Source organism: Theropithecus gelada, chromosome 2 (assembly GCF_003255815.1).
Source record: "Theropithecus gelada isolate Dixy chromosome 2, Tgel_1.0, whole genome shotgun sequence".
Taxonomy (NCBI): domain Eukaryota; kingdom Metazoa; phylum Chordata; class Mammalia; order Primates; family Cercopithecidae; genus Theropithecus; species Theropithecus gelada.
This window is the reverse complement of record NC_037669.1, coordinates 17,875,881-17,902,447: the sequence shown is the minus strand read 5'-3', so window position 1 is coordinate 17,902,447 and position 26,567 is coordinate 17,875,881. Positions and strand designations below refer to the sequence as shown.

General features: G+C 35.0%; 1 protein-coding gene across 2 annotated transcripts in view; it reads right to left on the bottom strand.

The window, feature by feature from the left end:
• Positions 1-26,567, bottom strand: part of EPHA6 (EPH receptor A6) — a 930,608-nt gene that overhangs the window by 102,162 nt on the left and 801,879 nt on the right. The window contains exons 8-10 of one of the 2 annotated variants that reach the window (XM_025376848.1): positions 6,814-7,023; positions 2,602-2,795; position 630 (exon numbers count right to left, since the gene is read on the bottom strand). In XM_025376848.1, coding sequence (XP_025232633.1) covers position 630; positions 2,602-2,795; positions 6,814-7,023 — 405 coding nt within the window. Of the gene's footprint in view, positions 1-629; positions 631-2,601; positions 2,796-6,813; positions 7,024-26,567 lie in introns of those variants that run through there. The other variant, XM_025376846.1, reaches the window with a different exon arrangement.

Genomic DNA, 26,567 nt, shown 5'->3' with positions numbered 1-26,567 from the left:
TAAAATGCATTTTACCACGTATTGCATCTTCGCACAGTGTCAGCCCCACCACCAGTGACTTGATGACAGAGAATCCTGTGGTAGAATTTCAATGGATGAAGTTTTATTCTTCAGAATCCAAGAAATCAGTAACATTTTTCAGTGTGAGTCCTTTTATTCAGTGCATTGGTTATAATATAATTGTAACTGAAACTTTTCATTTTTTTTCTTGCTGCAAACTTTTTACACCAACCCTTTAAGAGACAAAGTGAGTGAAAGTTCTGAGTATGTTTTACTAAAAGGTTAAGCATGATCTCCAGACAAATCTCATTTACCCGTGTTAATGAAAGTACTTAAAGGCAGATCTCACTTGTGTTAAAATATTTATTCTTAAAGTTGGACATGTTCAAGGCTTAAAAATTAACTTCAAAAAGTCAAGCCAATTCACAAGCACCTAAATTAGGTGAAGGTGAATCTCTCCCAACTTTAAAACACACATTAAATACCTTCCCCTCATGCTGCTTCATTAGTTTTTATAATTATCTCCATGTTGGGTATAGGCTAATGTCTTCTTAGACGGATGGAAAATTTGACTTTTCTCAGAATTTATGGAGAATAACTGAGGCTAAGTGTTAGAGCTTGGAAGAGGTCCTATGAATGCAAAGTAAACAGAATTAAGATGTTAACAGAACTGTAATTATGCAGATTATATATTGTCAGTAATGAGGCTCTGTATTTCAACAAAGAAAGTACTTCCACTGAATTGCTGCTGTCAAAGAAACAAAACCAAAATTTGCCATGGATAACACAAAATCGATGCAATTGAAAGTTAAAATCAAGGACTCATAAAATTTTTAACAAGTATTGCAATAAATGATTCTTCCATTTTGCTTTGATCTTCAAAATATAATAAAAGAAGTTTACTCATGAGAATTTTTTTTTTTAAATCTGAACATTAACTGCCATTATATTTTAAATGAAACTTATCTCTTAAAATGGATGAATGTGCACCATAATATATCTTTTAATGTTCTTTTTAGGTAAATAGGACCTCATTTCCATAATTGAGAGCAAAGAGGCTTAGCATTTTCAATGTAAGTTTAAGACTGGGTTGCCTAGCAATATTCAAATGAGAGAGTCCCTCCTCTGGAACTGGTTATAAAACAGTTGTCCATGTGAATGTGTGTCAAACTCAGAAAAGGCAGCGATTTCTTAGCACCTAAATTATAACCAGACAGGAGACCATATAATCAGATGGAGACACAATGTGAACTATCAGTAACTTTTATGCAAATTAATTTAGCCACATAACACTAATTATATATCTATTGTTAGGTATGGACCCTAATCATTCACTAATCTCTCATAAGTGCTTTGTAATCTCATTATAGAATTGGCATGTAAAAACAAGGCCTCAGTTCACATCTAAATCCGATTTTTGTGCATTTATTTCCTTCTATCATGGCCCACAATACATATTTCTTGGTTTTCATGCCATTATCAGATTTTAAAGTTCCTTTGAAAAGACTTGATACCTGATGTATTTTAATTCAGGGTTTACATACTATACCAGAAAAATCTTCTGCTAAACTCTTGTTGCCTTTTATGCTGCACTGTCCACTCTCGGACAATATATGAGTTTTATTATATGCCATATTTGGTTACTCTTGGCCTTATTCTTGTGTAGCCATTTATCTGTTCTCAATAATCCCTTTATTTTTGGTTAGTGGTGCAGTAGAGTTCTTTGAGTGGTCTTGGACCAACCCAGCTCTCTTTCTTGCTTGCTTGTGAAGAATAACAGTAGAATGTGCTGGGAATGCAATATCCTCAAATAGGGAGGAACAGCCTGAAACCTGTCCCTCTTAGGAAATTGAATAGCTTGAGTTAGGAAGGAACTGCATGGGACAGCCTGAGTTTTGTTCCTCTCTTCCCTGGGAGCAGGATGTCCTTTACGGCTTTGCGCAGTGTGTCATGTGGCCCCTGAGGTATATAATCCAGGATGGGCTGCCTTTCAGGGTCCCTCAGCTGTGAAAGTGGGGCATTCGCATCAAGACTACATCTTTCCTGCTCAGCTGTCTTCAGCCTTGGGGGACCCACACACAATGGATCCAAGACTTCTGTCCCTTGTTAATTATCTCTAAGAAAGAAATCCATTTCACATAACTTGTGAACATGTTTTCTTTCACTGGATTTAGGGAAATAGGTAACCAGTGCATGGTGGACCTACATAGTAGCCCAGGATGCAGTGGGCATAAGTATATATGGACTCCCATTTCTGGTGGTTGGCACAGTGATGATCTTTGCTATTTTCCTCATGGAATGGGGGTCCTTTTTGGGACTGATAATTAGCGAAGTTGTTTCACAATTGGCCCTCCAAAGAATAGTGCCTGAAATATGGTAACTCCATAATAAACTGTGTAAAGTACACAGTGAATGAATATGTCTTAGACCTAGAGCACGGCACGCAGAACACTCAAGTTGAAGAAGAAAATATTAGAATTTCTACTTATATTTAGGTGTAAATCTCATTCTTTATTTACTTTAGTGTATTTTGAAATGTGGCTAATACTGTCTTATATATTACATGCATACGATTTTTACATGGGGCTCTGAAAGACTCACTATTGGAGGGTAATCTCTCTTGTCACATTGCTTTCTGGTCTGGCCACTCGGGATCCCACGGCCCTTCTGCTTCTCTTCCACATGAGGACCAGTTCAGTACCATACCCAGAGCTAGGCTCGCACTGCTCACCCAATCCTCCCTGACGGTCTTCTTTAACCAGTTCTGATGGCTCTTTGTTGTGATTTGTGGGTCTCTAAATTGGCAGTCATTTGAATGGAAAATGTCTATTCTGCCCCTATTTGGATTAGAAAAGGATAGCTTCCATGTAGCATACTGTTCTAAAGATATTTTTTTCTTGAAGATTACAAACCTCACCCCGACAACGGCCCCACAAAATCCAACCTTTATCCATCATGTCTTCCTGTTTATAAGCCCTCCTAGCCTCTCTTTCCTCCAAATCCTTCCTGACACAGATTATAAAAACATTTACGCAGGCCGAGACGGGCGGATCCCGAGATCAGGAGATCGAGACCATCCTGGCTAACATGGTGAAACCCCGTCTCTACTAAAAAAATACAAAAAAATTAGCCGGGCGAGGTGGCGGCGCCTGTAGTCCCAGCTACTCGGGAGGCTGAGGCAGGAAAATGGCGTGAACCCGGGAGATGGAGCTTGCAGTGAGCCGAGATCGCGCCACTGCACTTCAGCCTGGGCGACAGAGCGAGACTCCGTCTCAAAAAAAAAAAAGGTTACAAATAGTGAGCAAATAACAATTATAGTTACACAGCAAGAGAAAAGTCAAAATCATCTAAGGTAAAATAAACGTTCAAAGAAAGTTATATATAGATACAACTTAAAAAACCTGAATTATACATAAAAATATATATGTATCAAGGGAGCTTTTGCTTTAAAATTATTTTCATGCAGATGTTTTTATAAAACAAAGAATCCTTTTCATATAAATGACCATTCTTCCTCTGTATTTTATTATACAGGGTTTGCTTGAATTGACATGTATCTTCACTAGGTGGGTTTCTAACTATCTCATTCTTTTTCAGAGGAAATGTGAAAAGTGTTTGGGGACTAAGTACATTCAGAGAAAGCTCTAAAATTTATAAACAAAGTTTTGACAGAATGCCAATGATCATTTGGCATTATCTTGCCTTTGAGACAGAATATCTGTCTATTACAATTTTGTTATAATAGAATATCTTCTGTTATACTTTTGCTTTGTAATCTAATACCATTAGCCAGGTCATCTCTAATAGGGATTCTCTGTCTTGATTAACAGCATCTCCATTTAACCAGTTGTTCAATCTGGAAATGTTAGTGCCATCTTTAAATCCTCCTTCTTCCTTACAATTCATATCCAATTAGTTATTGAATCATAATGAACATATAATGTACAACATATGTTAATTTATGTTATTTCTCTTCCCTCCTCTTTATTCCAACTGTCATTGCCTTAATTAAAGCCATATGACCATTCTGGTTTATTGCAGTAATGCCTAACTGGTCTGTCTGCTGCTAGTCCTCCTGTCCTTCAAACTCTCCTTCCTTTCTTCACACTGTTGTCAAATAATATCTTTTTTTTTTTTTTTTTGACATGGAGTTTCACTTGTTGCCCAGGCTGTAGTTCAATGGCATGATCTCGGTTCACTGCAACCTCCGCCTCCCAAGTTCAAGCGATTCTCCTGCCTCAGCCTCCCAAGTAGCTGGGATTACAGGTGTGCGCCACCACACCTGGCTATTTTTTTTTTTTTTTTGTATTTTTAGTAGAAATGGGGTTTCTCCATATTGGTCAGGCTGGTCTCTAGCTTCTGAATTCAGGTGATCCGCCCGCCTTGGCTTCCCAAAGTGCTAGGATAACAGGTGTGAGCTACCACGCCCGGCCCTAATAATATCTTGTAAGACATGCATCTATTTTTGTTATTTCCTGTTTAAATAAATCAGTGTCTGTCTCCTAGTTGCTATACAAAAACCTTCAAATTTCTTGGAGTGCCACTCAGGTACCGTTACAATTATTCCAGGAAAATTGGCCCCTCCATTGCCCTTGGCCCCAAATTTTCATCAATATGCCCATTCACTTTTTTGCATTTCCATGTCTTTTCTCTTTCTTCTTTCCCCATCTGGACTACCTTTCCTCCACTTGTCAGCCTAATAAATTCTCCTAAGATTTGGTTCAAATTTTGACCTTTTGTGAAGCCTTCTTCAAACTCTGCTTTTTGGTACTTCTATACTTCTTTTTAAGTCTCCCATGACAACACTTAATGTATTGAATTGCAAGGCAGCATGAGCCTTCTACCCTATCAAAGTATAAAGTCTTTAAAGGCAAGAGCTTTACTATTTTAAGTGCTGAATGCCCGTGTTCATTATAAAGTCAAACCTCTGAACAGTAAGTAGTTCTGAGACTTAAAAAAAAACTTGATTATATTATTTGCCATTTAATTGATACCTTCTAAATTCAGAGACTTATTTCTTAATCAAGACATAATCTACAGCTTTTCAAAGGCAGGTTTTAGAGTGTTAATATTCTGGTTACCAAATCTGCTATTTAAGTCTGGGGTCCAATCTAAATTTTAAACAGCACTGTCCTAGGCCTCTTAGTCTTTATAATCCCATAAGACAGAGTCTGCCTGTTAGATTTGATGTAACAAAACTTACATATGTATAAAAATTTCAGTAATCTGCATTTCGTCAGTATCTTACATTTAGTTATAAGCTAACCATTTTAAAAAGCAGTTAAAATATTATTTTATTAAATTTGAAGTCTATCTATATAGGCTCACTGCCACAAAGAGTTTAGTAATTTCCCATCATATTTTATTTTTTAGTAGATCGTATTTGTTGCAATTTTTATAAATATTACATTTTGAATATTTAATACTTTTAAACATTATTCTTCAGCATTGGAAATAATGTGCTTAATGGAAAAATTTTATATTCATTGTTCTATAACTTCAAAAGTTGTTTTAAGTTATAAATTTGTAAAGATAAATGAAAATAAAGACCTTGAGAGAAGTGAAAATAATTATGATATTTTCCAATTTAAAAATGGAGTTGAAAATACTGCTTTTTCTAAACTGAACAAATTGTTTTCAGAACTGATAGACTTATTTTTATGAAGCTTTTTGGTCAAATTAAAAGATCAATAGATACTGCTACATGGCTACTTTATATATCAGACAATGAGAAATTAATTTATTTTCCTTAGAACTATATTTCTTTGTTGAAGAAACTGAAAAATATCATTGGTAAATTAATAGAGGACATTTCTACAAAGCAAATATAGTAATGCATAAAATATTCCATTCACAATATTAAAGTTGCATTTTATTCTGGAGTAACTGAATACAGCAAAGTTTCAAAACAACTCATAGAGCATGAAATAAAAAGGAACTCAATAATGAAGCTGCATCTTTTAAAATAATGTATAAAGTGAGAAAATGAGAATACAATAAAAATGTTTTGAGTAGCTTTAATGACTTCTTTTTCATTGAAACTGACTGCCAAATGAGTTAATGGTGAAGGTTTGTTTAAAAAATAACCGAATATAACTTTACAAATTAGTAGCTTGAAGACAGCACAACAAAGACTTTGAGACCAAATTCCTCAAAACAATAACCAACGAGATCAATGAAATGACTTGATTTAGGGCAGTCAGAAATATTTACACTATTCATAGGACAAATTGAAGTGATACAATTTGTGGATGACAGTTTGGTTCTAAAGTTTTAAACTTGCATTTCTGCTCACATTTTCTCCAAGCATCATTTAGGAAAAGGTTTAGAGTGTACTTATATGTCTCCAAAGAAACCCACATTGTTCATTCTAAGTATGATCAGATCATTCAAAAACATTTGGGAAAAAAGTCATTTCGTAGTCACTGGTTCCTCACTATTACTGAGTTAGTAATTAATTATACATTTTAGATACACAGAACTCTATTTAAAGAAAATTATTAAATCATCAAAGATACTTCAGCCCATGTTATAACATCCAGTCATGACATGGACGTTAAGCATGATGTTGAAGTCCCAGTACAACGAAAGAAAGAAAACAGTCAAGTATGAAGTTTTTGTTTTCTTTTTTGTTGTTGTTGTTGTTATAACCTAGACACCCAAAGCAAATACTTCTCAAATACATAACGATGTCAAATTAGCAAAGTAATAAATACAAGCAGAAAATTAGGAAGGCAGAAACAGAATTACTCTAATAACATTAAAAACAATAAAAGTAAACAAACTATATTAAGAAAGGGCATATAAACTTACAGTTGTCGTATAAGCAGCTTCTGGATCATCTTCCAGCACTCTGGAGAGACCAAAATCAGAAACTTTGCAAACTAAGTTGCTATTGACCAATATATTCCGAGCTGCTAGGTCTCGATGAACATAACCCATATCAGAAAGATACTTCATGCCGGACGCAATGCCTCGGAGCATTCCGACCAACTGGATGACTGTGAAGTGGCCATCATGCTTCTGCAAGAGAATCACAATTGTTTAAATTGACTTATTTTTAATGCAGTGTGTGCGTGTGTGTATTAAATAAGATCCTTACATGTATTTTATTGGATCAAATGAAGATAAGCATCAAGTTTGGTGATCAATGACTATGTTCATAAGGAAAAGTAAGAATTTGTTTGACATTTAAAGAAACGGGAAAATCTAACTGGAAGTAATGAAGGACAACTAAACAAAGGACAGAAGGAAATCAACCAAATTAACTCTCAGAGCAAAGTGATTTCAAAAACTTCGGTAATAGGAGAGAACTAAAGTAAAATAAAGTAAGAGCAAAGGCTGCCAAAAAAAGGCTACCAAACAAATAGAATCCACTTTCCATAGTTGTAAGCTTTGAATCAGCTGTGCAGCTGGGTAGAAGGGCAGCAAAACCAAGGACTGTATAAAACCCATGTGATAACTGGAGATACTGTGAAAAACAGTAGTCAGGCCAGGTGATTCAGGAAAAAAAAAAAGTGGTGGTATAAACAAGAAACAAGTATAGGAAAGCAGCAGAAGAATGAAAAAAGCACAAGCAAACAGAAAATAAATAGATTTTTCCATTTTATAGGGAAAATAGAAAAGTTGTTGGCAATTGGCAGAAAAATGAGACTGTTTTAGCTCCTGGTTGGAAGGATTAGATTAAATAATGTGGAGAATGAGTCAGGCATGGTGTTAGTATCAATCCCATCAAAGTAATCGATCCCATCTTATTCCCTCCGCCTTGACTTTAAAATAATGTTTTTATTTTAAAGAGTTAAAAAATATCCAATTGTTATCTGAGCAAAATGTATGCACCCACAAGACCAGATACAAATAGTATGCAAACAGTACCCTTGAAATTAGAGGAAATAAAAATAAAAATATTTTAAGTTTTAAAAATAATGCATATTATTCTACCTAGTTATTTGGAGATTGCTGTCTTTAATGGAGTTATAGAGAAACATGAAAAATTATTTTTTTATACATCAGGCAACATTTATTTGTGAATGATATTAAAAATGAATAGCAGGAGATTGTAGGGCTATATTACTTTATGCTATACATTAGAAGCACAAATAAGAGAAACTTAAAAACTTTAAAAGTTAAAGCAGTTTTTATGAATACATATCTAATTTCAAACCATAGTGCAGCTTCAGGACAGAGACGATCTGACCCTAGCTGTCATGGTGACACAGTCTCCTATACAATGATGATTCATTGTTCAGGTAAATGAATAAGCTTATACTACAAATGAAATAAACTTTGTCTTGCTGTATCAACTTACCTGTCTGATAGCTCTCTGATAATATCTCCCAACTCAAGTGCAGGGTAAGGGCAAAAAGCCCTCTCTTAAAAAAACACTCTTATAGCAAGAATATCCATTTAAGCAGGTGCTTCTGTATAATTAATGTATAAAGGATGACCTAGCAAAGAAAATCTTTGGTGTTATTAGCTCTTTATGTTTCGAATCCATCTTCTTAGACAGTACACTATTAGATGAAATCTGCCTCCTCTATCATGTACACTACCTACCACTCTTCTATTAGGAATCTTGAAACCTTTGAGTGGAATTGAAAATATAAGTTCTTTCGGCCTAGAATGAAGTACACTGAAGTTTAAAAGTTGGCTCTTTTACCTATTCAAAAATGGAGTTGCCTCCTATCATAATTCTTGTCAAGTAGAATTTTAAAGTAGTAAGGAATGTTAATGGGGCACCTGAAAACTCGAGAGTGCTTCCTTATCTACACGATGGGAACAGAGTTATCTAACTCAGAATTGCAGGGAGAATCACATACAAAGCAGACAACACAGCTCCTCGCTTAATTTAATAATAGTTACTATTTAATATGTCCTTGTTATTACTGTTATAACGTGTTTTTTTTCAATTTTAATGAGTCAGAAAATTCCCTTCTCACTTTCCTGAAAAATCACTTCTCAATATATGCTCCTACAAATATGAAGAGAAATAATTACTTAAGACCGGGCTGAAATTTAATGTTCTATCTATGTTGAGTGTGTCACAAAGCACCAATTTGCTTTTTAATACTTTTATTGAAATATAATTAATGTACCATAAAATGTATCTTTTAAAGTATACAATTCAGTTTTTATGTTATTCATGGAGTTGTACAGCTATCACCAAAATCAATTCTAGAACTTTTTCATCATCCCCTCTGAAAAGACCCATCCTTACCAGCAATAAGTCCTCACTTCCCCTAACTCCTCCTACCACCCTGGGCAACCAGTAATCTACTTTCTAGCTCTATCTATTTGCCTGTTCTGGGTATCTCTTGAATGGAATAACACAATATGTGGTCTTTTGTGACTGTCTTCTTTTACCTAGTATGTTTTTAAGGTTCATCCACCCATAGCATGTTTCAATAATTTATTCATTTTATTGCTGGATAATTTCTATTCCTTTTGTATATTCATCAGTTGATGGAGTTACTTCTACTTTTTGGCAATTATGCAAGTTATTTTTAAAATTAATCTTAAAATATTTTTGTCACTAACATTTGAAGATTTAGATTAACTGCTTTCATGTCAATCATCATGGTAATAATGGTTCTAACAATGGTAAGTGGTATCATTTAAAAAACAAGATTTTGGTGTATTAAAACGATCTAAACTACTTTCCACATGTTCTTTTATAGGACTATAAATGTAGGATATTTACTTCTAATCCATTGGCCAAGACATTCTCAGGGGTCCACGAGGTTAAAATTATTTTCATAATAGCACTAAGTACATGTTTTTGCATTTTTTCATTAGGTTGATATTTGCACAAATGGTACAAAACTCTGATGAGTAAAACTGCAGGAGCCTCATCAGGAATAAAGTCAGTAGCACCAAACCAAACTATACTAGTATTCTCATATTCTTCTCTGACACAGGCACTTATAGAAAGATGGAAAGCTAGTTTTTCTTAAGAATGTCCTTGGTGAAGCAGTAAATCTTATGAGTTTCATTAAATCATGATCTTTGATTACACACTCTCAGCATCAATACCTCTGAGGAGGAGAAGAAAGCAGGATTGGGCAGCAGCAGGTTACAGTTCAGTGCCTTCACCCAAAGGCCTTTGTCTATTTTATGGGATGTTCTGGATAACTCCTCAGAGTTGGCTCAAACTGAGGAAAAAAAAGACTGGGCCCCTGTCCTGCTACATCAATCACTGGATTCAGGCTGCTCGTGTAAAGGGGTCATGGCCTTGGGTGGCCTTCTTTAGCCAAGGGCATTCTCTAGAGAGGGATTTGGTTAAGTAAGGGCTACCAGCTTCCCAAACTCTGGAAGCTGTAGGAATAAGGAAGCTGATCCTGTGACCCTCCCAACAAAGTTCCCGCATGCACATCTTTTATAACCCTTCCCAGGGAACGCAACCTGTGTTATTTTATCTCCCTATCACTACAATCATCTGTTTATCCACTATCCACACATCTATCCACTGGTCTATCTACTGTTTATAAAATGTGGGCTTGACGAAAAAAAAAGCTCTAAAAATAGTTCTATATGCTTTTGGGAATGCATATCTTAATTTCTTCCATATTACTGTAGGAGAAAAATAGCTCACATTCATTGAACACTATAAGCCAGTCCCAGACTAAGGTTTTTACAGGTATTATTTTATTTCAGTCTCTCAATATTGATGTGATGTAAATGTAGTGATTATCTTCATCTTGTAGATGGTGAAACTGAAGGACAAAAAGATCTAATAACCTAATAAGTGGTGGAGTCCGGATTTAAATCCAAGCGATGACAGAGCCTGTATTCTTATCTATTGGAGTTTTTGGAAAAACCAAATTTTACATAATGCTGGGCTAGTTTGGGCAGCATAATTTGGCAAAATACAGCAATGTATAAAGACCTCTAAGATCGTTTAACCAAAAGCAAACAAACAAAAACACTCCAGATAAATCAACAAATGAGGATCTATTCACCTCTGTCTGGCTGAGAGGAATAGCCTCATTTATTCACACATGAGGATAGCACAAATCTGTTTCTCTACAAAGGACACAACTCTCTTATTCAAACAAAATCTATATTCCTTTTTTCTGGTCTTCCTCAACATAGCCTTCTCAAGTTTGGTTTAGGACATATTGGTTTCCTTGAATATGGTAGATGGTTAATAAATGGTGACAGAATTAAATAACTTTTGATCCGATCTTGTGGTGCAATGGTTGTTATTGCTATATTGTTCCTATTGTCTCATATAAAACAGACTGTTTTCTTAAAGTAGGACACGGGTATTATCCCTTTTATGTAGCAGTTCTCTTACAGCATCCACTATATTGCCATGCATTGTGTTAGCACTCGATAAATATTAATTCCAATTGAATTGAATTGTTTATGAGGGGAGGTGAAAAATGTGAGAGTACTGAGATTTAATATTTTTGGGCTTCCTACTGAAGATTAATCTAAAAGAAACTATGAATTTTTTTATGACATATGGTCTCTTCCCAGGAAGGCAGATTCAAATGAAAGAGAGTGAATATGGCATATTTATATACTGCATCTCAGAGATTAGCAGCTAGAATTCAGTTTGTCTTCATCCTCTTTGTTTTTGCTCTCTCAACCTGACTGCTGAGAAACATGGAGTTTATCCTCTAACTGACAGAGAGGGTGAGCCTGATTGGAAGGGGTTTCTGAAAGCTATACATAACAATGCCTGCTGTTTCTAAAAGCTGCAGAGCTCCATCAGACTCTCTCAGACCCCAGAGCACAGCATCCCCCAGATCTGACAGTAAATGACATGTTGCATTGTCTGTGCAGTAACCCCAGCTCTTCACGATGGTTGTCATGGACTGCATCTACATACACTTCAAGCCTCCCAGTGTCCATTCGTCTTAGGCTGAGCTCAAGTACTTAGATTGAGGTTAGGACAAACATAGGATCTGAGTGCCAGGCTGTCCTGAAGGCATCACATTACTGTCTAACAAGGCTTTCTGTGAAAACACAAATCTTACCCTTTGACTTGCTTTAAACACTTCAATGATTTTCAATGACAGAATAAAGTGCAGTGTCTTAGTCATGAATACAAAGACCTGACCCTTGCTCATATCTTTAGTTGCATACCCTTATTCTGCTTTATTTTATTTTATTTTATTTTTGTATGTGCTCTATTCACCCCTACAACATGTTGTTTTATATCTAACGTGCTTTACTTAGACAGTTCCCTCTTCCAGGAAGGTCATTCTAGTCTTTGTCACCTGAGTTTTTTTGTGACATGTATTATCTCTTCCAGGAGGTCCTTGCTGAATCCTCAAGTTTATTCCTTCTAACAACACTCCCTGAGTATCCTATGGGCCAGTTACTATAGTTCTAGGTGCTAGGAGTCAATGTGGGAAGCAAAACAGGGTGATTTGAGAGCGATAGAGAAACTTAGTCCAACTTGGTTTTGTCTCTAAAACAGATCTCAAACCTCGGCTAAAACCAAATATGTGTGTTCATCTCTCCCACTGGATTGAACATGATTTTGAGGACAATGAGCATACTTTGTCTTGTTCACCCTTGTAATCCCAGGGCCTAGCACCTTGCCTGAAACACAGTGGATATTTACTAGATATTCACTAAATTGAACTAAACTGAATTCATTTATTTTTCTCTTAAAGGAGTGAAGCTTTTCAAACTTTCAGTATGTGGTAAGATATTTTCTAGAAGTATTTTTAATGGAAAGTCATATTTACTGTAGTGGATTCTCTGCAAAGATCATGAATGAACAAGAAGTACTGAAGTGTTGACTACACTTGCAGCTGCTCCATTTTTGAGGGCAAGACTCTGATTATGACTACTACCAAATTTTTATATTTTTGCTGAAGAGTGAGGAAAAGGGAACTAAATATCTTATATAGATATCTGCTATATTTCTTTCTAGATCTTCAGTGGAGAATCACTGATGTCAAGCCCACCAACCAAATAGCTTAGAAACTGTCAAAGATCTATGGACCGTTTTAAATCACTGCCCTCAAACTTTCTTGCTGAAAAATGTGCATTATTAAAGCAGATAACTCTGGTGATTCAGTGTCCTAAAAAGGTTAAATATGACGGTAGATGACACTATAACCAGTAGATGATAAGCTGCTATTCTTGAGGAGAATTAACAAAAATTGCATGTCACTGATTCTATAAACATTTAGAGGATACACTTCACAATGTGGTGTCACGGGTACCTACAATAAACAAATTTCACAGATTCCTCACAAATCTGATTCAATAAACACTATTGGATAATGACAATTTAAGCTAAAAAAATGAAGTAATGGAAATTTGGTTCATATGTATATCAAAAGCCTTTTTGGTTCACTAACTATGAATTATAAGAAATGACACTAGCCTTTCAAAACAAAATGACAAAAATAGGAGGCTAAGTGGAAGCCTTGTAAAATTATTAATTTCAAACCTTTGACTTGAGTTATAAAATGGCTACACAGGACATTTACCTTACTAGATGGTTTATAAAAGACCAAGGTACGCAAACACTGGACACTTTAAGCCTGTTGTTCTGGTTTTTGTGTTGCTAGAGGTCATTCTCAAAAAAACTGGATGTCAGAAATGCACGGAGTTCATGAGAGACAAAAGATGGGCGTCTCTGAAGAGCCAGAACACCACAGAGGATCTGACTTCTGGGGTTCAGATTGTCCTTTGGCACAAAAATATCCTCACCCATATTATCTGCATGTTTCCACTTATTTTTGTTTTGCTCTCTGAAATTCCTCTACTAAAATATTTGTGGAGTTTACAAACGCAGGAAAAGATGAAAAATCATCTGGAGGAATTAGAATAGTATTTGTGAGTCATATACTCACATAAGTCAATTTAACCTTATATCCAGCTAAGATTTGTGCCAATGAGAAAATGGAAACTGAGATTAAGATGGGATGAGACTCCAGGTTACGGGTGATTTTATAAGGTGGGAAAAGACCTAAACTCAGGCAAGAGGGGATGAAGAAGTGCTACCACATGTGAATTCTTATAATAAAAGTTTTATCTTTGAGGATGTGGAAGGAAGACATGAAGAAATAGGCAGATGACATAGAAAAATTGCCTTAAAAATTTTGCCCAGGGCAAGTCATGTAGAGGGAAGGAAAACACACTTTCCACATTTTGAAGGAGACTTCCAAGCCTCTTTCCTATTGGACGTTTCATCTTTCGGCTGTCGTCTGTGTTAAAGAGGCTTCTATAAGTCTGCCGAGGGACTTTAGCAATGTCTTTAAAAGAAATATTTATGGAAAAATGCATTTTGAGTTCTGAACAATTGATTTATAAATGACTTCGCAGAAAACAGTCCTTGGAGGATTACTCCTATAACTTAAGTTTAAAGTTAAATTTCAGTTTTTATATGTTTCTAAATCAAAAAGGTGACTATACTATGACTTTTTAAAATGATGTTGAATTTGAAAAAGAAATGTTTGGGATTATTTATAGATTTGAAGACACGAAATCACTCTTTTTTTTTAAAAATAACCACCAAATAAATAAGTAACTATCTCCTTTTTATTGAAAATTGTCTTGGTTCTTGTGGTCTCCCCAGTTGAAAATCTTATTAGACTTTAACTTAAAAAAGCCTTCAAAGCTCTTTCTCTTGTAGTCATCATATATTTTGAACTTAAGCTAGGCACAGTTATCTTTTTAGTTGTAGTTGAGAGAGGCCACAAAGAGTAAAATTAGTAATTTCAATAACAAGAAAACTAAAAATGTCATCTCTAATACACGAAAAACCTAGGAAGAATATAAGTAGATATGGATTTGTGAAACATGGTGTTTGGATTTCAAAATTACATGTTAAGAGCTAAAAATGAATCTGAATGTAATATAGCTTTAGCTTACAAAGGTTACTACTGAATTTGCTTTGTTAAAAATAACTTCTGCTTAGGTTTACATGAAAGTAATATATACTAGTTACTGTGTGCTACATTTATACAAACTCAAAATTAAATTTAAAGTTATTATTTGGGGCAGGGTGTCACAGAGTGCCATCATCTTGATGAAGTATCATTAGAGTATATCAGAATAATCCAGGGAAGTTTTTGCAGAATACATATGTGTGTGTCTGCATATTTATCTGGTAAAGTCTCTCGAAGATGGTGATTCTGGTTATTGGGCATGGTTGAGAATTATAAATTTAGGGTTTAATATTCAGTTCTGTAAATCCAATATCTCATAAATGATCCAAACACAGAGATAGGAGTGACCATAGAGGAGTTCAGGAAAAATACATAGAATTTCTTTATATATAAGTATAATTTTAAATTATGTACAATCAAAAGATCAATGTCAAGTTTCATATGCAAAAGAAGAATGAGAATTATAAATTACAATTTCATGGTATCAGTTAATACAATGTTTAAAGAGGTATATTCATGCTATTAAATATTGCTGCTCAAACTCCTAATTTACAAAAAAAGTTCACTCATCCATACCATATGCTTGGTTCTAAGCACACCATGCTCTCATATATGTGCATGTCTGATGTCACATTATTTGTAGAATAGTATTTAGCATTAAGTTGGCTCAGGTGTAGTAAATTACATTCTACTGCATGAAGTTTAACCTATTTTTCTCTTAAAAATGTAATTAAGGTGTGTTTCTACTATAATTTTTATGGCTTAAAAACAGTTGGTCAGGCATGTTGGCTCACATCTCTAATCCCAGCATTTTGGGAGGCTGAAAGAGGAGGATCATTTGAGACCAGGAGATTGAAACGAGCCTGGGCAACACAGTAAGACCCTATCCCTACAAAAATAAAAAATTAACTGGCATGGTGGTGCATGTCTGTAGTCCAGCTATTCAAGAAGCTGAGTTGGGAGAATCTTGAGCTCAGGAGTTTGAGGTCACGGTGAACTATGATCACGTCACTACACTCCAGCTCGGGCGACAAAGTTTCCAAATGAATAAACAAACAAACAAACAAACAAACAGTTATTGGTGGGTAAGTGCAATTTTCTTCTTTTCCACTGCTGAATATAAAATGAGTGTTATTTAGACTAATTTCACTCTTCCACCTCAGCACAAATATAATCACGTGCATACAATTTACAAGAAAAGTGTGCTAATAAAATACAGCTCTCATTATTAATAAATAACTAGTATAAGGTAAAATGCCATCTTTACTAGATTTATAATTTGAGTACATAAATATTTAAATGATCTCTTTAAATTTTAAATTAATATTTGCTTTGCATTTGCTTAAGGAAACTCTTCAAATGTCTCACATTGCTTTTGAAATGCTGACATGCACTTATATATGTTATTTCAATACTCATATTCCTGAGATATATCTACAGTTTTTAATGATGAAAATTGAAACTATTTTTAGCCACCTGAAAAAACAGATCAGGAAGTTACAATTTTATGACTTTTAGTGATATCTTCTGAAATATAATAATAGATGTCATTATGAATACCTGATTATGTGGTAGATACTGTTCTAGGAGTTTTATGTCTATTAGCCATTTAATACTATGGTGCAATAACCTTAGGAAACAGTTATTGCCTATCATTGAACTTATTTTGTAGGTAAAAGTTGTCCTTGATTTTCTCTTTCCTTTATACACTTTATCCAACCCATCAGCAAATCCTATTGGCTCTACTTTCAACATATATCATAGACTTCGACTATTTCCCTTAAACTCCACTGCAACTATCCTAGTTTAAAGCATCATTATCTCTTACCTGGATTATGGCAAAAACCTCCTAATCTCCCTGCATTTATTTGTGCCTCACTGTAGTCTCTTCTCAATACAGCAATGAGTGATTCTTACAAAATATATAGTCATTAGGTCATCATGCTATGCCTCTATTCCAAAGACTACAAAGGCTTCCCATATTACTCAGAGAAAAGTCAAAGTCATTATAATGGCCTACTATGCCTGATTTCAGTAGTTTTCCAACTTGGCTGCATATTGGACTCAACTGGGGGAACTTTTGACAAATATTGATGCATATGTCCCATCCCAAGAGATTTTGATTTCGTTGGTCTGGGGTAAAGCCTGGAACTTGAGAATTTTAAAAGGGCTTTAAATTTAAATTATTATAATATGTAGCCAAATATAAGAATCATTGCTCTCCAAGAGATGTTTCCCTTTCTGTCTCCATCGGCTCTGACTTCTTCTTTTACCATCCTTCTCCTTACGTACTCCTCTCAAGCCATAATGATAGGGTGACCATATATTTTATTATTCTAACTGCAGAGTAAAAGGCTCATGCTAGTAATTATAAAGGGACAACATGCATAATTTGGCATTGTTTTAGGAAAAACAGGCATATGTTCATCAAGCATAAATACTTATTTGCAGTTCTATAGAAATAAAATTCTCCTACTTCAGAGAATTGGCACTTGCTATTACTATTCCCTGGAATATTTTCCCTGAGGTATCCACTTTATTTGCTCCCTTACCGTCTTCTAATCTTTACTCAAATGCCATGTTTCAGTAAGACCTTCTCTTCCACTCAATTTAATCCTGAAACCCACTCTCAATTCCACTTGCCTTTTCCCTGTTTTATTTTTCTCCACAGCAATAAGACCATCTGATGTACTATGTATTGCTGAATTCTTATTTCCCTACCCACTCAAATTTTTATTTCTCTTTTGCTTACTTCTGTATTCCAGGATCCAGAAAAGTACCTGGCCTACTGTAGTCTGTCAATGCATATTTGCGTAACAAATGAATAAAAGATTTATCAGCTGTTTGACATTGGGCAGTCACCTAACTTGCTTTGCCTCAGTTTGGTCATTGGTAAAATGAGGACAGTGGTGATAACCACTTCACAGTGCTGCTGTGAACAATAAGTGAGCTAATGCATGGGACTGGAATAATGCCTGACTCATAGAAAGCACATGTAAATGTTAGTTACATTAGTTTATTAAGTATATTAATCTCATCTTTACTTCAGCCACAGACTCCCAAATGGACATCTGGAAGTTGTCATTTCTGAAACTGTCTCACTTCAGAAATCTTAAACATCAACCTAGTGTTATATTGGTAAACCTGCTCTCTAGAGAAAAATAAGACAGAAAGCCCTGATTTGTAGCATTTGCCAATTCCTGTGGTGTAAATACTCCCATCACAGCAAATTTTAAGCTACTAACAGTTTATCAGCCAGTTCTTGCAAACTGGTAAGATCTGGCTCTAGCACACTACTGCCAGTACCCTACTTTCTGGCCACATTCTTCTTTCCCTTCCTCTCTTACCCTCATACAAAACTATACTTTCTTGTCTCTGCAATAAAGACTTCTAGCCCATATAATTTTGATTATTTCTAGTCTACTAGACTCTTCATTTCCTTCTTCATCTAGCATGGACTCACTCTCTGTTACCTGAATGATCCCTTCACTACCATCCTCAGTTGCCTTTCGACATCCTTGTTTTTCTTTTGTACATGCTCTACAAACCATAGTTTCTATTATCTTCACCCTCACATTTGGGGAGTTGAGTGTCCATGTAGAAAATCACAGAAGCATGTACATTACTATCATAACACATTTATGTTCTTCAGCGTCATCTGAATGTTCAGCATGATTAGTTAATTATTTTTCTCCAGGACCAAGATGAGGACTGGCAAGTTTTGGGAAAAATGTATACAACTAGCACATATAATTGGGCCAAGAGGCCAAAAGATCATGTCTCCTGGATACTTACACTGCATACCATTAATAACTTTGATAAAGATTTTTGGTTGATTGCACCTGCTAGGGTCTTGAAAAAACAGTCTCTGGAGTAGAACTTGCTCTTCATGGTGCAGCACTTCATAATCTGCTACTTTTGTTTTTAATTTCAATAATTATTCCAAACATTCACCTTAAAGGAAAGTTTGTCCTCAAATTCCCATAAAAACTCTTCTACTACTTTGTGTAGAAATGAAATAGAATCAGGCATCATTTCCTTCAATTTATGCATGTTCCTCATAAAGCTACCTAGATCTACAACACTCCAGTCTTGGGAGATGCAGAGGCTTCTGCTCTCCAAAGTCAATCCTCCACCAGATTCCTTGATTTTATACCTGTTCATCTCCTGAAATCTTTTGTCTTATCTATTTTTTTAATTCCCCCCTTCTTCTTTTTCAGTGTATGCATAGTCCAAATTGTCATCTATTTTAAAAATACCCTTGATTTTAAGATACAACAATTACAAACATTAATGTAACTAACAACAGACCATCAAAATATATGCAACAAAAACTGACAGAATTGATAGAATTGAAGGGAGAAACAGATAGACAAACATTTCAAAATCCCACTCTGAAAAATGGACAGAATAACCAGAGAGAAGATAAGAATATAAAGGACTTGAATGACACAATAAACCAACTAGATCTAACATAAGTAAACACTATACCCAAGAAAAATAGAACAAAATTTCATATGGAATGTCTTCTTTGATAAGCCATACGTTAGACAATACATTTAAATATCAAGAGATCTCAAATAGTAGATTTCATACAAAGTATGTTCTCTGACTACAACCGATAAAGTAAGAAGTAAATAATAGAAGAAAAATGTAAAAGTCCATAAATTTGTGTACAGACAATAAACTTTCAAACAACCAATGGATCAAAGAAGAAATCACAAAGAAAATTAGAAAATACTTAGTGACTACTGAAAATGAAAGTGTCTCATACTACAATTTGTAGGACACATATCCAAAGCAGAGATAAGGAGGAAATTTGTAGTTATAAATGTCTGTATTAAAAGAAAGAGGAATATCTCAAAACAATAACCTACCTTAACAACGTAAGGAACAAGAGAAGAACAAACTAAACCCAACGGTAACAAAAAGAAGGAAATAAAAATAAGAACAAAGATAAATAAAATAGATAATAGAAAAACAATATGGAAAATCCACAAAACCATAAGTTGGTTCTTCCAAAAGAACAATAAAAGTAACAAACTTTTATCTAGATTGACCAAGAAAATAAAGAGAAGACAGAAATTACTAAAACCAGAATGAAGGTGTGACATTACTACCAATTCTACAGAAATAAAAAGGATTATAACAGTACTATAAATGATTGTATGTGAATAATTAGATAACCTGGATAAAATGGAAAAATTCCTAGGAACACAAAACCTATCAAGACTAGATGATGAAGAAATAAAAAAACCTGAATAGACCTATAACTATTAAGAAGATTAAATTAGTAATAACAAAACTCTTGATGAAGAAACTCCCTGGACCTGATGATGATGGCTTTATTGGTGAGGTCTACCAAACATTTAAAGAATGAATACAAATCCTCCTCAAACTTCATCCAAAAAACTGAAGAGGAGAGAGACATTTTGATTCATTCCACAAACATTACCTTGATACTAAAGCCAGACAAAGACACTACAAAAAACCCCTACATTACTATAGACCAATATCCCTTAACCATTCATGAAAAAATCCTCAACAAAATACTAGCAAATGGAATTCAGCAGCATATTAAAAGTATTATACACCACGGCCAAATGGGATTAATTCACTGAATGTAAGGATGGTTCAAATATGAAATTCAATCAATGTAACACACCATATTAACTGAAAGAAGGGGGGAAAATCCCCACAATGATCTAAATTGGTGAAGAAGAAAACATTTGACAAAATTCATCACCATTTCATGATAAAAACACTCAACAAGCTAGGACTAAAAGAAAATTAGTTTGACATATTAAATGCTATGTGTATGTATATATAACCCACAGTAAACATCATACTCGACAGTTACAAATTGAAAGGTTTTCCCTCTAAGATAATGAACAGGGCCAGGATGGCACTTTCACCACTTTGATTCAACATATGCATCAGAATTTCAATAACATTTTTTTTTTTGGCAGAAACACAGAAGTCCGCCCTAGAATTCACATTCACATTGTATTTCAAGGGACCTTAAATAACCAATAAAGAGGAGCAAAGCTGGAGGATTCACATTTCTTGATTTCAAAACTTAGTATAAAGCTACAATAATCAAAATATTTTGGTATTTGCATAAAGACACACATATTGACCAATGGAGTAGAGCCCAGAAATAAACCTTTTCATGTATGATTGTTATGGCTTGAATGTATGTGTCCTTTCCAAATTCATATGCTGGAATCTAATACCTAATGTGATAGTATTAAGAGTGGGGCTTTTGGTAAATTATTAAGTCATGAACACGCAATCCTCATGAATGGGATTAGTGCTATTGTAAAAGAGGTTGAAAGGAGCATCCTAGTCCCTTTTTGCCCTTTTTGCTCTTCTGCTCTTTCACCATGTGAGGATACAGCTTTTGTCCCTTCTGTCATGTGAGAATACAGCAAGAAAATGTCATCTTGGAAGCAGAGAGTAAGCCATTACCCTTGGTCTTGGACTTCTCAGCTTCCAGAACTGTGAGAAATAACTTTCTATTATTTATTACATATCCAATCTGTGTTATATTGTTATACAAGCAGGAATGGACTAATAACAGTGGTCAAATAATTTTTGATAAGGGTGCCAAGATTATTAAGTTGGGAAAGTACAGTCTTTTCAATAAATGGTGCTAGGAAAGCTGAATATCAACACGCAAAATAATGAAGTTAAATCTTTACCTAAAACATATGCAAAAATTAACTCAAAATGCATCAAAGACCTAAATGTAAGACCTCAAATTATAAAACTCTTAGAAGAAAACAGTGCAAAAGCTTCATGACATTAGATTTGGCAATGATTTCTTAGATATGATACCAAAGCCACAGGCAACAAAAGGAAAAACTGACAAACTGGGCCACATGAAACTTAAAAACCTTTGTGCATCAAAAAACACTCTCTGCAGAGTACAAAGCTAACTCACAGAATGGGAGAAAGTGCTTGTAAATCATGTATCTCCTAAGGGAATAATATCCATCCTATATAGAGAACTCCTAAAATTCAACAACAACAAAAAATCAAGCAACCTGATTCAAAAATGGAAAACGGACTTGAACAGATACTTCCACAAAGTAGATATACAAATAGCCAATAACATTGAAAAGATCCTGAAAACCACAAATCATTACAGAAATTAAAACTTCATTGAGACACCACTTCACATCCATCAGGATGGCCATTATAACAATAAACATAAAACAAACAAAAACGCCAGAAAATAACATGTGTTAGTGAGAATACTGAGAAATTGAAACCCTTGTACTCCGTTGGTAGGAATGTAAAATGACATGGCCACTACAGAAAACAGTATGGCGGTTCCCCTAAAAGTTAAAAATAGAATTAAAATATTATCCAGTAATCCCACTTATGGATGTATACTCAAATGAATGGAAAGTAGGGTGTCAAAGTGCATCTATTCTCATAATAGCATTCTTCGCAACAGCTAAAACATGAAAGCAACCCAAGTATCCATCAAGAGATGAATGGATAAGCAAAATGTGGCATGTACATACAATGGAATATCATTTATCCTTAAAAAGGAAGGAGATTCTGACATACACTTCAACATGACTGAACTTTGAGGACATTATGCTAAGTGAAATAAGCCAATCACAAAAGACAAATACTATATGATTTCACTTAAATGAGATACTAAGAGTAGCCAAACTCATAGAGACAGGCAGTGGAATGCTGTTTGCCAGGAGAAGGGGGGAGTTTAATGATTTTAAAGAAGTGGGAAAGTTTAATTACTTAATGAGTGCAGCATTTCAGTTTTGCCAGATAAATAGAGTTCTGCAGACGGATACTGGTGATATTTGCAACAATGATATGAATGTACTAAATACCACTGAATTGTGCACTTCAAAATGGTTGAGATGGTAAATAAATTTTATGTTATGTGCATTTTATCAAAATAAAAAAAATTGAAAATAAATCCTTGATTTTTCTTACATTTGGTCTACTAGCATACTAGCATTTGATTTATTACTTGCTTTGACATCTCACCCACCTGTTCCCAAAGGAATCATCTTCACCTACAAATTCCTGTTAGTTGTTCATTCTCATTTTTGCTCTCTGCAGTCTGGCTTCTGCCTGAGACCAAGCCATTGAAAATGCTCTTGTTGAGATCACTGAGTCCCTGTTATGTGCTAAATCCTATAGATGTTTCTTTGTTTCTGTCTTTCGGAATTCCTCTCCTGAATTTTTCACAATTGGTTATGTGCTCCTGACTTAAAAACTGTATTCCTTTGGGTTTGGGGACTTCATGGTTTTCTTTCTCCCTCCTTGTTGCTCTTTGCCCACTCTTGCCTAGTTACCTTTGGGAATTCCATCCATGCAGCCTCTCAGATTGGTATGGCACAAAGTTCCACCCTGGTTCAATGTTCTTCTTAGGAAATATCATAGTTTGCATTTAGTAACTACCTTTATGCTACCAAGACCCAGATGTTCAATTTTAGCCAATATTTTTCCACTGAGCATAAGATTTGTATTTTAAATTGCTGTCTGGACATCTCCTTTTTTAAAAAAATTTTCAAAACTTTTATTTTAAGTTCAGGGGTACATGTGCAGGATGTGCAGGTTTCTTAAATGGTTGTGTCATGGGGGTTTGTTGTACAGATTTCACCCTTCAGGTATTAAGTCTAGCATCCATTAGTTATTTTTCCTGATCCTCTCCCTCCTCCCACCTTCCACTCTCTGAGAGGCTCCAGTGTGTGTTGTTCCCTTCTATGTGTTGTCCATGTGTTCTCATCATTTAGTTCTCACTCATAAATGAGAACATGCAGTGCTTGGTCTCTGTTCCTGTGTTAGTTTGCTAAGGATAACGTCCTCTAGTTCCATCCACGTGCCTGCAAAGGACATGATCTCATTATTTTTCATGACTGCATAGTATTCCACAGTGTATATGTATCATATTTTCTTTATCTAGTCTATCATTGATGGGCATTTGGGTTGATTCTATGTCTTTGCAATTTTGAATAGTGCTGCAATGAATATATGCGTCCATGTGTGTTTATAATAGAACAATTTCTATTTCTTTGGGTATATACTCAGTAATGGGATTGTTGGGTCGAATGTTATTTCTGTCTTTAGGTCTCTGTAGAATCGCCACAGTGTCTTTTATAATGGTTGAACTAATTTACACTGCTACCAACAGTGTATAGCCATTCATTTTTCTCCACAACCTTGCCAGCACCTATTATTTTTTGACTTTTTAGTAATAGCCATTCTGACTGGTGTGAGATGGTAACTCATTGTGGTTTTGATTTGCATTTCTCTAATGATCAGTGATGCTAAGTTTTTTTCACATATTTCTTGGCCACATGTATGTCTCCTTTTACATGTCTGTCTGTTCATGTCCTTTGTCCAGTTTTTAATGGGGTTGTTTGCTTTTTCCTTGTAAATTTGTTTAAGTTCCTTATATATGCTGGATATTAGACCTCTGTCAGATGCATAGTTTGCAGAAGTTTTCTCCCATTCTGTAGGTTGTCTATTTACTCTGTTAATAGTTTCTTTTGCTATGTAGAAGTTCTTTAGTTTGATTAGATTCTATTTGTCAATTTTTGCTTTTGTTGCAATTATTTTGGTGTCTTCATCATAAAACTTTTGACTGTGCCTATCTCCTGAAAGGAATTACCTATGTTGTCTTCCAAGGTTTTTGTAGCTTTAGGTTTTACACTTAACTCTTTAATCCATCTTAAGTTAATTTCTGTATATGGTGTAAGAAAAGGGTCCAGTTTCAATTTTCTGCATATGGCTACCCAGTTATACCAGTACCCTTTATTGAATAAAGAATCTTTTCCTCATTGCTTGTTTTTGTCAGGTTTGTCAAAGATTAGACAGCTGTAGGTGTGTAGTCTTATTTGTGGATTTTCTCTTCTGTTCCACTGGTCTAGGTGTCTGTTCTTGTACCAGTACCATGCTGTTTTGCTTACTGTAGTCCTGTAGTATAGTTTGAAGGTGAGTAGCATGATGCCTCCAACTTTGTTCTTTTTGCTTAGGATTTCCTTGACTACTTGGGTTCTTTGTTGGTTCCATATGAATGTTAAAATAGTTCTTTCTGGTTCGTGAAGAATGCCAATGGTAGTTTTATGGAAATAGCTTTGAATCTATAAATTGCTTTGGTCAGTATGGCCATTTTAACAATAGTGATTTTTCCTTTCCATCAGCATGGATAGTTTTTCCATTTGTTTGTGTCCTCTCTGATTTTTTTGAGTAGTGGTTTATAGTTTTCCTTTTAGAGATCTTTCACTTCCCTTGTTAGATGTATTCCTAGGTGTTTTATTCTTTTTGTGGCAATTGTGAATTTGGCTCTTTTGTGATTTGGCTATTGGCCTGACTGTTGTTGGTGTATAGGAATGCTCGCATTTTTTTCCACATTGATTTTGTATCCTGAGAGTTTGCTGAAGTTGCTTATCAGCTTAAGAAGCTTTTGGGCTCAGACAATGGGCTTCTGTAGATACAGGATCATGTAATCTACAAACAGGGGTAAGTTTGACTTCCTTTCTTCCTATTTGGATCCCCCCTGGCTTTTTTTTCTATTGTCTGATTGCTCTGGACAGAATTTCCCATACTATGTTGAATAGGAGTGGTGAGATAGGGCACCCTTTTCTTGTACCCTTTTTTCAAGGGGAATGTTTCCAGCTTTTGCCCATTCAGTATGATGTTTGTTGTCAGTTTGTCATAAATGGCTCTTATTATTTTGAGGCATATTGCTTCAACACCTAGTTTATTGAGAGTTTTTAATATGAAGGGATGTTGAATTTCATCAAAAGCCTTTTCTGCATCTATTGAGATAATCATGTGGGTTTTGTTTTTAGTTCTGTTTATGTTATGAATCACATTTATTGATTTACATATGTTAAACCAACTTGAACCCTGGGGATGATCACCACTACTTGATCATGGTGGATCAGCTCTTTGATGTGCTGCTGGATTCAGTTTGCCAGTATTTTGTTGAGGATTTTTGCATTGATGTTTAGCAAGGATATTGGCCTGAAGTTTTCTTTTCTGTTGTATCTCTACCAGGTTTTGGTATCAGGAAGATGCTGCCCTGGTAGAATGAGTTATGGCAGAGTCCTTCCTTTTCAATTTTTTAGAATAGTTTCAGTAGGAATGGTACCAACTTTTCTTAGTACATCTGGTAGAATTCAGCTGTGAATCCATCTGGTCCTGGGCTTTTGGGGTTGGAAAGCTATTTATTATTGCCTCAATTTCAGAACGTGTTATTGGTCTGTTAAGGGATTCAATTTCTTCCTGGTTCAGTCTTGGGTGGATGTATGTGTCCAGGAATTTATCAATTTCTTCTAGATTTTCTAATTTATGTGAACAGAGGTGTTTGTAGTATTCTCTGATCATTGCTTGTATTTCTGTGGGGTAATATCTCCCTTATCATTTCTGATTGTGTTATTTGAATCTTCTCTCCTTTCTTCTTTATTAGGCTAGCTAGAAGTCTATCTATTTTATCAATTTTTAAATAAAGCAGCACCAGGATTTGTTGAGTTTTTCAATGGTTTTTCATTTCTCTCTAGTTCAGCTCTGATCTTAGTTATTTCTCATCCTCTGCTAGCTTTGGGATTTGTTTGCTCTTGGTTCTCTCATTCTTTTAGTTTTGATGTTAGGTTGATGACTTGAGTTCTTTCCACATTTTTGAGGTGGGCATTTAGTGCTAAATATTTCCCTCTT